The following is a 12,556-nucleotide window of genomic DNA, read 5'->3' as shown; positions in this document are numbered from 1 at the left end:
TTTTATGAACTTGCACTAGAGATGCAGCAATTTAAGAGGTGTTTGTTGCTGACTAAGATGTCAAGATGCAATTTATTTAATTTTGTGTATCACCCTCTGCTATCTAAGAAGGTGAACCTTCACAAAGAAATACAGGTTATCATAGAGATGAAATAACTGTTTATTTCTTTTGCTCACCTGAGGTTACTTTCTTAAGAAACTAACTTAGAAATCAAGCTTAAGTGTATTGTTTACTATGGTATTTTCAATATTTTTTATAATGGGTTTTCTGTACCATCTAGGAAACAGGTTAAGGAGAAAAATTATTTTTACACTACTTTTAAATTAAGTTTCTGAAATAGTATTTTGGAATTGACATACTGCTAGTAGAAATGGACTCCAAAATGTGTGATTTAGACAGATTAATGGTTTGTTAATGTAATTTTGGAGTCTTCCTGGATCCAGCTTTCCCAATAGATAGTTATGTTATTGAGATCTAAAGTCTTTAAAGAAACATTCAGTGAGACAAGACACTACATCTCTTTCTTACACAGCCCTTGCCACCAAGAGGTGCCGTTCTGGCTCCACTAAAGTCGGGATGAGCCATGCTATACACCAGGGATGGCCAGCTAATTGACCGAAGGCCAGATGGAGCCCATAAGGCAGTTGTACATGGATTTTGGGAGGGCTGTCAGGCTGACAAAATTGGGAACATTTATGGTTTTAAAATGAACTTGTAGTGGGAAGAAAGTGGCCCTCAAAACAACTGAGCATTCCACCTTGCTCCATGTTCTGAGGAGGTGCCTGCAAGGCATGCGTTGTGCTACGAAGGGAGATGCTGTAGGCCAAACTGCTGGTGCTGAGCACCCAACATCCTCTGTATTTGCTTCAGCAGTTTTGCTTCATACAGTCACTGGCCTGGTCCTTTGCACTAAATTTCCATTAGCAGCTGGAGCACAAAGTGGACTCTTGTTAGGCTTCATCTGACAGTAAACCCTTCTGGGTGAACCAAAGCGTGGCAGGTAGAGGTGATCTGGACACTTGCTTCAAAAGCATGCACCTGATCTGAAATTAAACAGTAGTGTAGGCCCAGCATAAGAAGCAAGCAGTGTTGTGGTAACTTGTACAGTCTGAATTGAGATAATTTTGGTGCAGAAAATGCAATGATCAAGAGCAGCTGGGTTTTGGTTTTGCCTTCCTCCCAGGTAGCAGGGCAGGATCTTGCTAACTACTGTCCTCTCCTTGTCTTTCAGATACAGGGACTACCGAGACCCTCCTCACTCCCCAGTGCCCTACGGTTACACACTGCAGTTCTGGCATGTCTTAGCAGCGCGGTTGGCTTTCATTATTGTATTTGAGGTCAGTGACCGTTCAGGTGGCAAAACAAAAACAACAAAATGAAACAAATTTCCCTTTGAAGCTTTTTTGCCGGGCTGATCTATGATGACAGCTGTTTAGCTTTTGTGTTAGTTTCTGCTATTTATATTGTGCTTCGTATTCTCAGATCTTTTTTCTGAACAGTCACAGGTATTTGGGTTCTAACAAAAAGGGGAATGCAGTGCTTTGAAAACTGTAACACTGGCTTGCAAAAAGGGGAAATAGATGAAGTTTTTATTTACTTTCTGAGGTCTGGCATTCATAACTTGTCTAGGCTGGAAAGCCTTATGCTGACTCAGTGTGTGAGGAAGGGGTGAAGGAACATGAGAAGAAAAGGTGAAATCTGAACAACTGAAAAATGAAGATAGGTTAAGTTACAATATTTACACATCTAGCTTTTTTCTCTACTTTTTAAATACCATTCATTTCCCCAGAATGATTAGCATCACAAAGATGATGATGATGAAAAGGATTCAATACCTTTGCCAATGTTTATAATATTAGTACTTACTGTCAGGATCTCAGAAATCTTTAAGACAAACCAGAGAAGATAATACCAACTTAACATGACTGGTATACCCATGCTGATTTTGAAAAAGACAGACAGGAGGGTAGTTAAATAGGATGACATCATTTACAAAACAAAATGTGGCTCTTGAGCCTGAATTTCAGGTGCCTGAATATCCCTGCCAGAAACCAGGGGCTCAGCATCTCTCCAGCACAAGCAGTTTGAAATGCCTTTTACACTGTGAAGAAGCCAACAGGGAACAAATGTTTTTTAAAAACTCTTTACTCAATCCTCTGCTCTGAAATCATAGCAACAGGACATCCAACACAGATACGGAAGCTGTAATCACCATAAATTATTGACATAATGTTCATGAGTGCATACTGCATTTCTGACTCACAGTACTGTGGAAATTCATTCTGAAATGAGCTTTCGAAGCACCTCTTTGGATCACAGAAGCATTTGAATTAGAGGAAAGGTGAAGGGGAAACATCCACTAGATTATTTCTTGTGTAGGGATGTCTTGGTGGCTCTGCAGTGAATTCCCCCTGGTTGTCATTTTCAGCCCTTCCCAGACGAAGCGGGAATATGGCACTGCAGGTTGGTCTCTCTCCTTCCTCTACACTGGGCTGCCTCATTAGAGGTTGGTCCTAAGGAGATTGGCTCTTCCATCATCTCTGCCACACTCAGTGAAACATTAAGAGGAAAAAAGAAAGAAAGATTTGATAGAGGGCTGCTGGGCTTCTCTTCTTCGTTTCTTGAGCTGTCAGTACTGAGAGCCAGGGTACCTGTCTCAAAAAAGGACTACAAGAATGGCCTTGGCAGGTCACCCTTGCTTCTTGATACACACTTGGCATAAAGGCAGCATGGCATAAGGGCAAAGATAACTAAGGCAAGAAAAATCAGCCCTTCTCAAGTCTCAGTGCCCAGCCAAATTTGCGACCCACTGTGGAATAGTTTTCTGTGTCTGCCCAATACTTGCACAAGAGATATGACTTTGCTTTGCCCCAACCAAAGCCATAGGCTGGCTCACAGCTGTCTCCCTCAACAGGGGCCCCTCTGTTTATTGGCACTGGAAACTGTTTCCTTAACTATGCCTACGAAATCAAAAAGGTAATTGCAGCAGAAACCAGGACTGTCTTTCTCTGTGGAAAATACTAATGGGTGTATTGTGATTGCTACAGCAAATACAGTAAAAGATTAAACTAAGAGATAAGTGATTCAAGGTAGGTTTTTTCATAAATTAAGTAACTGCCTAAACTCAGACACCTTTTTGGCACTGTGGGTGTGGTTATTTTGGCTGTCTTGACCTCCCTCAAAGACAAACAAATGCATTTCCTGTCACTGCAAAAGGAATTATTTGTCCAGCCTAAACTGACAGAAGAGGCTTTTTTTAGGTTTGGAAAAAAACCCCAGCAATTAAAGTATTGTGGGTTTATTTCTCATGAGTGAAGAATACAAGGGAAAACATTACATTCTCTTTTCAGTGGCATTCAAAGGAAGGGTCCTGCTTGGAGAAGAAGAAATACCTTTATTTCTCCAATCTAGAATGAGTGTCCTTTCTGAGATGAAAGATTTTTCTGTTTCTCTGCTCCTCCTCCTCCTCTGAAGTGGAGTGAGCAGATCTCCAAGAAGCATCTTTGATCAAACAAAAAAGGACACTCAAGTAATCCTCCCCCATCACACTCAAGCTTTGCTGTGGCATGACTAAAACATGAGGGACAAAGGATCAGTTACTTTGTATTTAATTGTAATGTTTAGTAAATGGGAATATGTCTTTGGATGAAAGACACAGTATAAGAAAAAATGTTTTGTTTTGCATTTGCATTCATTGGTTCCAATATGCATGCAAGGGTTTTCTGGCAACAGGAAAGTACTCTATCATTCGATCCTTCTCTTCCTGCAGAGCAATCCACTAATACCAGGCCCTGCCCAAACAACCTTACAGCAAATCATGACCTCAGGGGTTTGAACAGATAGGTCATACAACAGTTCTGAGGCCTTATTTGAACCCGGCTGCTCATAACTTTTGCTGCGATCCATACTCCACTGATGGTCTGGAGTTTTTTAGGGGAAAACACATCATGGCTTGGTTTCTTCAAGTTTAGTAATGGGTTTAGTCTAACACAGCATCTTTTTGTGAATTGGAAGGAGAGGGTTTTCAGACAATATGGAAAGTACTTGTTTCTTTCCTAACATCTTAATTTTTCATCCTTTTTTTGTTTTCACAGCACCTTGTCTTTTGCATAAAGCACCTGATTTCCTACTTAATCCCAGATCTCCCAAAAGATCTCAGAGATCGGATGAGGAGGGAAAAGTACCTGATTCAGGAAATGATGTACGAAGCTGAACTAGAACGTCTGCAGAAAGAGCGGAAGGAAAGGAAGAAGAACGGAAAATCTTATCACAATGAGTGGCCATGATGGGGTGAGGAAGAAACTGCTTAAAAGAAGATAGGAATTCTGTTTATAAAAATTTCCTGGTTTTCTACAGTGGAGAGTGCGCTGAAAGGAATAGTCAGTCAATGTTGTGTGCACTTAACACATGTGCACCCATGTTTAATATGGTGCTTATTGTCATAAGCCTTTTGAAATGAGAGGTCTTGCAAGGCTTAGTCTTCTCCAGAGCTAATGTCAGCATGAGCAGATCAGACCAATGCCTAACACTCTGCACTCTTTCCAGGAACCTCCCAGGCCCTGACTTAAATTCAAGGCCCTGAACTTCAAAGCAGTTATATATCTTACAGTGCTTTACAGAATTCAGTGATCTTATGGCTCTTTCTCATGACCAAGTTGCTATTCCATAACCAGTGACTGCGCATTGGCAACATGGCAGTACTTGTCGATGTGTGTGGACACCACCTGCAGCACATGCATGGCAAAGCTGCCCTCTTCCACAGTGGAGTAAGCTGTGTTAGCTTGCATTTACCATGAGTTAAGGTCATATATGTGGACCATTTCCATTACTCCCAACAATACTGAAGTATTTTTTAGAAGATGCTTGATCATGAGTCTAATCGACTGGTCTACCAATGCTGAAAAATTTAGGTGTGTAAAAGTGCTGACAGATAGACAAGCATCTAAATGTGTCCAGAGGTATCTAACTGTAGGGTCATTTATTTAGAAATGATACTGTGAAATGTTGGTAATATGTTCTAAAGATTTGAACAGTGCCTTTTCAGCTATAGGACTGTCTGGTCTCTAAAGGAAACAAATAAGGCTAGGGCATCTTGCCCAGAACTGCCCATGAATTTGTATTGCAAGATCACATTGAGGCCTCGTCAGGAATCAGGGTGTATGATATGCATAACAGAAGCCAGAGTGTGTCTTAAAGATCTATCTATTTACTTATATAAATAAAACAGAAAAAACAACAGATGAACAAGGTCAGCAGAGCAAAAGAACACAGTCATCTGGGATCTCTACACTTACTTTATTCATCCTTCCATTATCTATGAAAGGAGGGAGGGGAAAAATAAAACAACATACTGTAGTATGAAATAGCTTGAAATCCTTCATGCAGAGCAATTCTACACAGGCTAGAGAATTAGATTTGGGTGAAATGGGCCACTGTCTATATGCTTTTGCAAATTCTTTAACTCTAAGAAATTAAAAATTTCCCAGATCATTAACCCAAATAGTGGAGTTGTAGGTCTGAGGACTGCAGAAGTGTTGGGTGGAGCAACATGAATCAAAATGCCGAGTGTTGCAAAAGCTCTACCACCTCTTACCTCAAAGTGATAACACTGCGGTTCTTGCAGAACATGCAGTGGCATCATCAGCTACAATATGAAGAAGGAAGTTCAAAAGCCAAGACTGTAAGAAGCCAAGTGGAAGCAAGCCTATGTCCTGGAGATGATAGAGCTAGATACAAAATACTGGAGCTAATCCATTTCCCTAGCCTTTTTCCAAATAACTGGAGCTCCATAGAAATTACAGTTTTCTCAGAAGTCTTAAGGAATTGTGACCTTGTTATTTTGAAGATATTTAAGAAGGAGGAAAATTCAGCAGGTTGTTTCTACAAGTTGTATGGGAAATCATTTGGTAGAAGGGCTAGAATTTTCCCTTCTGGACAGACCACACAGTGCAAGACCCTATGGATGGATGCCTCAAGCTCCACAAGACATCAGGACCACTTGCACCAGGACCCCATCTTGCCAAATTAGATCTATTAACTTCTTTCCACTGCAACAGAGAACTGTGCTATTTCTGGGGCGGGGCGGGGGGGAAGTTTTAATGAAACATAATATGGCTTGAAGAAGGAGAGGGGTGGAAGAAAATGTATGCACCCTTTTCTCTGTAGCCACTGCCTGCCTACACCTCACAGCAAGGAACCTCCTCCAGTAATGACCCATCATCCTACATGAAGAGGATAAGTGGCACAACAGCTCCCATTTATCAGGTGCTTCTGTCCCAAGCCTGAAAGTCCCATGAGGCAAAATAAGCACTGAAGGAATTTCAGGATTAATCTGTTCTCTGTTGACATGGTGCCAAACTGAGTGGGGAGCACAAGTGGGGTGTATTCCTGCCTAATGAGGGAGTGAACTTGTTCATCTTTGCTTCCGCTTACAGCAGCTGTGGACACATCCCATGTGGGCAATGGAGAAATGGGGGTATTTCTGTCTCTGTAAATAGGGGGTGGGGATTAGGCAATGTCATCCTCCGATACACACATGCCAGATGGGTTAGTATTTACCATCCACCACCTACAGGTGTGTAGTGCACTTGCAGTCTGGGGACTCTCGAGCAGGATCGCTGTGCAAAATCTCATTCAGACCAAATTCACATAAGCGATTGGATTAGTTTGCATACCCTCTGTTTAATAGCTAAAACAACAGATGACAAGAGCTTAGAAACTGTTTGCTAAGTAGTAAAGTGAGACATGAGTCATGCATAAAATCAGTGTCAACCATATGAGTGTGATCCTTTGCAAACTCCGCGGTAAGATATAGCTTTGTCAACATAGATCTCAGTAACTTCCGAGAACTGAACTGAAACCTAGCAGAATATAAACTGGCTTCCTCTCCAGAGGAACACCACAATATAATGTGCCAAAACAAATAAAGTGCAGCAGAAATACAATAGATAATAATTGCTTTTGAGAATAGTTTTCGACATAGCTATATTATAATGAATTTTCATGACCATACATTGCTAGAAGTTGTGTCCTGTTGGGCTCTAAATGAGAACACGAGTTGGCTGCTTACCAAGCTTGTGCTGAGTATGATGTTGAAAGGGGCTCTGACCTCCCTGGCAGATCCTGAGCACAATTCTGTCACTTGATGTTGACCAGTCAACCCACTGAGGTTTCTGCGCTGCTGGTCTGCTGTGAATAGATCTCCCTTGAGTCCTTCAGAGCCATATAGCAGAACACTCAGAAAAGATGACCGCTTTTTGTTCATTTCATTAATTAGGAAAATATAATACAAATAATAGGCTAATAATAATAAATGGGATTTTAATGGTCTCTAGATAGCAAATTGATGCCATTCCCTTCCTTCTGATCTGATGATGGGTTTTGTTTAAACCTCCAGGTGACCGTCCTATATGTTGTTTACTTATTCCAGCTCCACAAGAGCACTACCTTCAAGGGAATGAGAAAAAATGCAACCTCAATGCATGCCACAGACATTTCACATAGCAAGCAGGACAGCACACATCAAAGGATTTACTGTGAAATCATCTTGCAATCAGCATAGGATTGATCTCCGTAGACCACTCTTGACAGCAAGCATGTACTTCATGAGCAGTTACACACCAGTTTTTAAAACCAAGGAAAACAAAATTGTATATTGGGACTGTTTTTCAGCCTGTTTGCTACGTTTTTTGCATTCTGTCCCATGTTGGTTTTACAGATCTTAGAATAAAAAATGTAAATTAACAACCTGGATACTTTGACAAAAGAAAAATCCTAGGTATAGAACATCATCTGTGTTCAAGCCACCAAATAATACAACAGAAACCGTGTTTACAAATCAGTTCTTTTTTATTTTAAATCTTTCTGAGGGGATTTATGTTATTTACCATATATATAATATATATATATAAAGTATATAGAGATTGTTTATTTGTAAATAGAAAAATCCTATGGAGAAGAATGTCAAGTTTTCACACTTTAAAAAATATCATCAACATAAAGCCATGTTTAATGCTTGTATAATGTGACGCAATAAACTTTAAAATAAATTATGCATATGAGATATTTGTTGTTTGGCATTCATGAGTTATTTTCTGGTTACCTTATTTGTTCAGCAAGCAAACAGACCGGTCAGGTGGAAGCAAATTTAAATGCAGACCAAAAAGGGCCAAAATCTGTCACTACTCTCTCTCTATGGATCCTTTGTGTATTCACATAGTCCAATATTGTTCCTGCTGTGGTTTTAGTTCTTTTTTAAATGTTCCTTCTTGTTTTGTCTCTTGACCCTGCCAGATGCTGCATGTAATTTGGACAATGTGGAGTGCTCCCACTCCCATAGAATTAATCAGTTTTGAGCATCCTGCATTTCTTTGTCAGGTGAGCTTTTAGCTGGGAGAGATGAAGGATCAGGGTGCAGAAGTATGATGGAGACACCAAGAATTATCTTGCTGCCTTTACACAGACAAGGCCCTGACTGACAGTCCAACTAGCAGAGGACAGTATATGATCCCAGAGAAAATATTATTCAAACTTAATTAATTGCTTTAAGTAGTGATGCCAATTAAAACAATAAGCATATAGAAAAAAGTAAAGCAGAAAGAGTGACTTTGTAGCTCTGCAGCAACCATGGGAGGTTAGTTAGAAAGAAATAGGGTATCTGCAAGATATTCTCCCCAGTGAAAACTCATATTGATGTTGTGATTGTGGACCAATAAATATCACCTGGCCCAAACTTTCACTTCATACCAAAATTAGAGTTAAATGACTGCTCAGTGCTCAAATAGTGACTGCAAGCAATAAGTGAAGATAAGTTGGTCTTTGATGTGTTTTCCCTGTTTTAAACAACTAAGTGAATTCAAAGCACTGAGAAAAACCCTCTGTGGTGCTACATTTTTAAACTATGGTAACTATGAAGATTAGTCTTCACTCCACGAACAAAACAGGTAGAAGTCACAGATCATCCAAGAAAGTTTAAGGCAGTATCAATTAAGTGCAAACAGCAGTCTCAGCAGAGTGGTGCAATGAAGACCACGCTGATGCTGTTTAACACAGCAGTGATCAGTCACCCTTCCTAAAAGCACACTCAGATGGGAGTTCAGCATTTGTGTTGGGAGAGCTGTAGCCATGCCAGCGGTCACACAGCTCTGTTCTCTCTGTCCACAGCTCACTCTGTGCCATAAAGCACAGGCACACAGAGGCACACCAGTCCATTCAGCACTCTGCAGAAGCGTGGAGATACCAGTACTTACCCTTTTTCAGATCTGTGGGCTGAAAGTACCTGGTAAGTAAAAACTATTATATTCCAAGGCTCAAGAACTATTCTGTAACATAAAATGCAGTATCTTTTTCTGTGTCATGAAGACAAGGCACAAGGCTGAATGAGCTGCACTTGTGAGACTTAAGAAGCATAGCCAGCTCATTCAGTCAGTGGACTAGTGTCTGAGTGACGAGGATAGTCCCAGAACAGAGACCCCTGTCCTGAATCTCAGAAGACTTTATTGAGGATGTTATTTTTTGTCTCAGATACCTATACCTTAGGTATAGGGACACAAGACATAACTCATGGGATCTATCCCGCTTGCTCACCGCTCTTCCACACAGTGGCTTTAGACACTTAACCTGCTCACAGAGCTGCAGCAGCAGAATGGGAGATAAGGGGCTGGCCCTGAATGCTACATTGGATCATGCAAACCAGTCCTTCAGGAGGCCAAGGGGAAACCTGCCTCCATCATGTAGTTTTGCACTGGGTTAGCCAATGGCAACGTGCCCCTGGTGGCAACCCATACAGTGTCTGTCTGGCCTGTACTCCTCTAGAACAGATCTGCTCCTTGGAGCTCATTTTTTCTTCTTAATGTTTTCTGATCCTGTCAGTTCATCTTATGCAGTAGCTCATCAAGGGCCCTCTGTCACAGGGGCACAGAATAAATTGATTTAGATGCTAAAGGGCCCCAGTCAAGGTAGATAAACTAGCACTATGTCATGTGCCAAGTTACAGCAGCTCAGCACCAGGCACAAATGCATAACTTCTAGAAAGCATTTAAGACACGCAGTCAGTTTTTCTTTTGATTCTCAAGCATGACTGCCTTCCTTATAAGCTTCACAGCTCGACTCTCCTGCAATGGCTTTTATTTTCCAACTTGATTCTGCTGCTATAGAGGTGTTTTAAACACCTACATAGAGCCATAGCAAAAAGTCTGCTGTACAAAAACAGCACAGTGGGTCAGAGACTGTTCCCTGCTGCACCAGAAAGCACACAGGAGAAGGAAGCAATGGAGACTTTCACCCTCCCAAACCACCAGTACAATGCATGGTTTGGAGTGGCTATGAAGTTCAGCTTTTCTTGGCAGCCCAGCCAGAGGATAAGCCATCCCATGCCCTGCAGCCCTGGAGAAGCCTTCACCAAATGATCCTCTGTGATCCCTTCCCCGTCCTGGGGGATTGCACACTGGCCTCTGCCTGCCTGACAAAACACACAACATGCTCTTGCCTGACTTGGACCAACCTTGAACATGAATGCCCCAAGTGACAACAGGGACTGCATGAACACAAATGGCTACATGAGGTTTCAGCTCACAGCTCCACAGATAACAGCAGTGGCAGACACAGTATTCCCTCTTGCCCAGTACAGCAAAGAGGGCCCTCTTCCTGCATTAACATCTCTGCTGCGCTATGCCCAGCCCAGTGCAAGAGCAGTCCTAGGCCAGCATGCTGGGCATGAAGTGGAAGACTGCTGTAGGTCTGCTATATGGCATTGAATAAAAAGACCAAATAACTGATTTCCTTCATGAGGACCAGCTCTCTAAGGGCAAGACAGGGCAGAAGAGGGACACAGGATGTGAAGGGAAGGATATTACTGACTTTTGCCTCTACTCATCACCAAAGACACTCTTGTAGCTTCCAGCAGTGAGCAGAGAGAAGGAGATAGAGGTAACAAGGGAACAAGTGGCTTAATAAAACCAAGCACATATGACAAAACCAGCAAAACAAATACACTCTCAGGATCAGTTTTACAAAGGGACCAGATGGCAATAAATACACCTCCTGTACTAAAAAAAGACCCACTGTTTCTTGCAATCCGATAGGGTCCCACAGCCTTAATCTCTTCATACTTTTAACACCTTAAAAGAAAAAATTAAAAAAAAAAAAACAAAACAGAAAAACAGCCATGTCTGGGGGAACAGTGCTCTTACCAAATAAAAAATTTACTCTGAGAGTGAACTGAGATCAAAAGCAGATATTCTCCAGGATGTTCAATCAGGCAAATATTTCACATAGAAACATTGCCTTAAGCCCTGTCACCAAGATCCAGAGGGAGAGAGAGTGAGGAAGTGCAAGAAAGACCTGATTCCTTTCTTGACTAATGTCAAGGTCATGCAAGGGTGACAGTGCCACGAAGCTCAGCAGATGCCTGCCCATGACCCCAGCAGGGCTGGTAACTGACCCGACACAGGAACATCAACAGTGCTTTACATGAACAAAACTGTCCTCGTGGGCTGACATGGCCCATGTCATATGTGAAGGCCATTGACTTTGTTCTTACTGCTGGCAACATCCATTTCAATGTGGCTGAAAGCTGGGTTGTCAGTTCCTTCAGCTGCTGTGGTAAATGGTGTCCAGTTCAACACTTCCACTTTCTCTGGCTAAAAAACAAAAGACAAAATCCAGGCTGTGAAGTGGAAGAAACAGTCTTCCTCTCTTTGATCTGCATGCAAGCAGAGTCAGGCCTGACATACAGGATGCCTTGCAGGAAAATTGCTGACAGAACATAAATAGTTATTCACGGCAGGAGCTGGTATTTTTTCAGGGGCATGGAAAGTTTCTTATTGCATAAGGTACTGGTTGTGCAAAATGTTCTTGTCACATAAAATGTTCTTGTGCTGCAAAGTGTCTAACATATTTTTGGGTGTGCAAATTTCTAATTGCTGTTTTCATGTCTAGCGATCTGTCACCACCAGGTCCTTGCTATTGCCTCCCAACCCTTGGTCCTTGCCCCATCTTTGACATGAAGAGATTAACATGCATCATTGCTTTGATGTTCCATCTCTGTTAAACATAATGAGATGTTGAGCTTTTCATGTGCAGGAAGCTGCTCACCTCCCCCTGAATTTTTTTTCCCAACAACTTTCTGCATTATTTGTGATGCCAACCACTTGTTATCCAGCTCCTAGCTCTGTAACCAGGCAGACACTTGTTTCTGATTCTGATCATAAAATAGTATGGCTGTGGAGATTAGCTTCTATGTGGGTGGGTTTTTTTTTTTTTTCAAAAGACTTCAGGGATTAAATTCACAGATAGTGAAAACAGATATTGGCCCATTAAAGACAGTGAATGACAATAACTGGATAACTGGTCTCCAGTCCTGGGCAAACAACATTACAATACTATTGTAAAAATCCCTTTGTCTCCCTGGTGTTCACATCCAGAAGCTGAAGTACATGAGATCATACTAAAAGGAGATGTCATCATAGAGGAAAAACATTTTGCAAACAGGAGCATCTCAAACATATGATCATTGCCTATACTGCAGCACTCAAAAAGTGCTAAACAAAGCTGAGA

At 41.5% G+C, this 12,556-nt stretch overlaps 2 protein-coding genes across 6 annotated transcripts in view; one reads left to right on the top strand and one right to left on the bottom strand.

The window, feature by feature from the left end:
• ANO4 (anoctamin 4) overlaps positions 1–8,061 on the top strand; it is a 221,530-nt gene extending 213,469 nt beyond the window's left edge. For 4 of the 5 annotated variants that reach the window (XM_074826959.1, XM_074826958.1, XM_074826956.1 and 1 more), the window contains 3 exons: positions 1,233–1,338; positions 4,096–4,291; positions 7,398–8,061. In XM_074826959.1, the coding sequence (XP_074683060.1) occupies positions 1,233–1,338; positions 4,096–4,287 (298 nt within the window). In that variant the 3' untranslated portion in view covers positions 4,288–4,291; positions 7,398–8,061. The remainder of the gene's footprint in view (positions 1–1,232; positions 1,339–4,095; positions 4,292–7,397) is intronic. The other variant, XM_074826957.1, reaches the window with a different exon arrangement.
• Positions 8,062–8,182: 121 nt separating this feature from the next.
• Positions 8,183–12,556, bottom strand: part of SLC5A8 (solute carrier family 5 member 8) — a 29,179-nt gene continuing 24,805 nt past the window's right edge. Inside the window, exon 15 of the mRNA XM_074826961.1 lies at positions 8,183–11,640. Within this exon, the coding sequence (XP_074683062.1) occupies positions 11,509–11,640 (132 nt within the window). The 3' untranslated portion in view covers positions 8,183–11,508. The remainder of the gene's footprint in view (positions 11,641–12,556) is intronic.

Source organism: Strix aluco, chromosome 5 (assembly GCF_031877795.1).
Source record: "Strix aluco isolate bStrAlu1 chromosome 5, bStrAlu1.hap1, whole genome shotgun sequence".
Lineage (NCBI taxonomy): Eukaryota > Metazoa > Chordata > Aves > Strigiformes > Strigidae > Strix > Strix aluco.
This window is presented reverse-complemented; position numbering and strand designations above follow the sequence as displayed.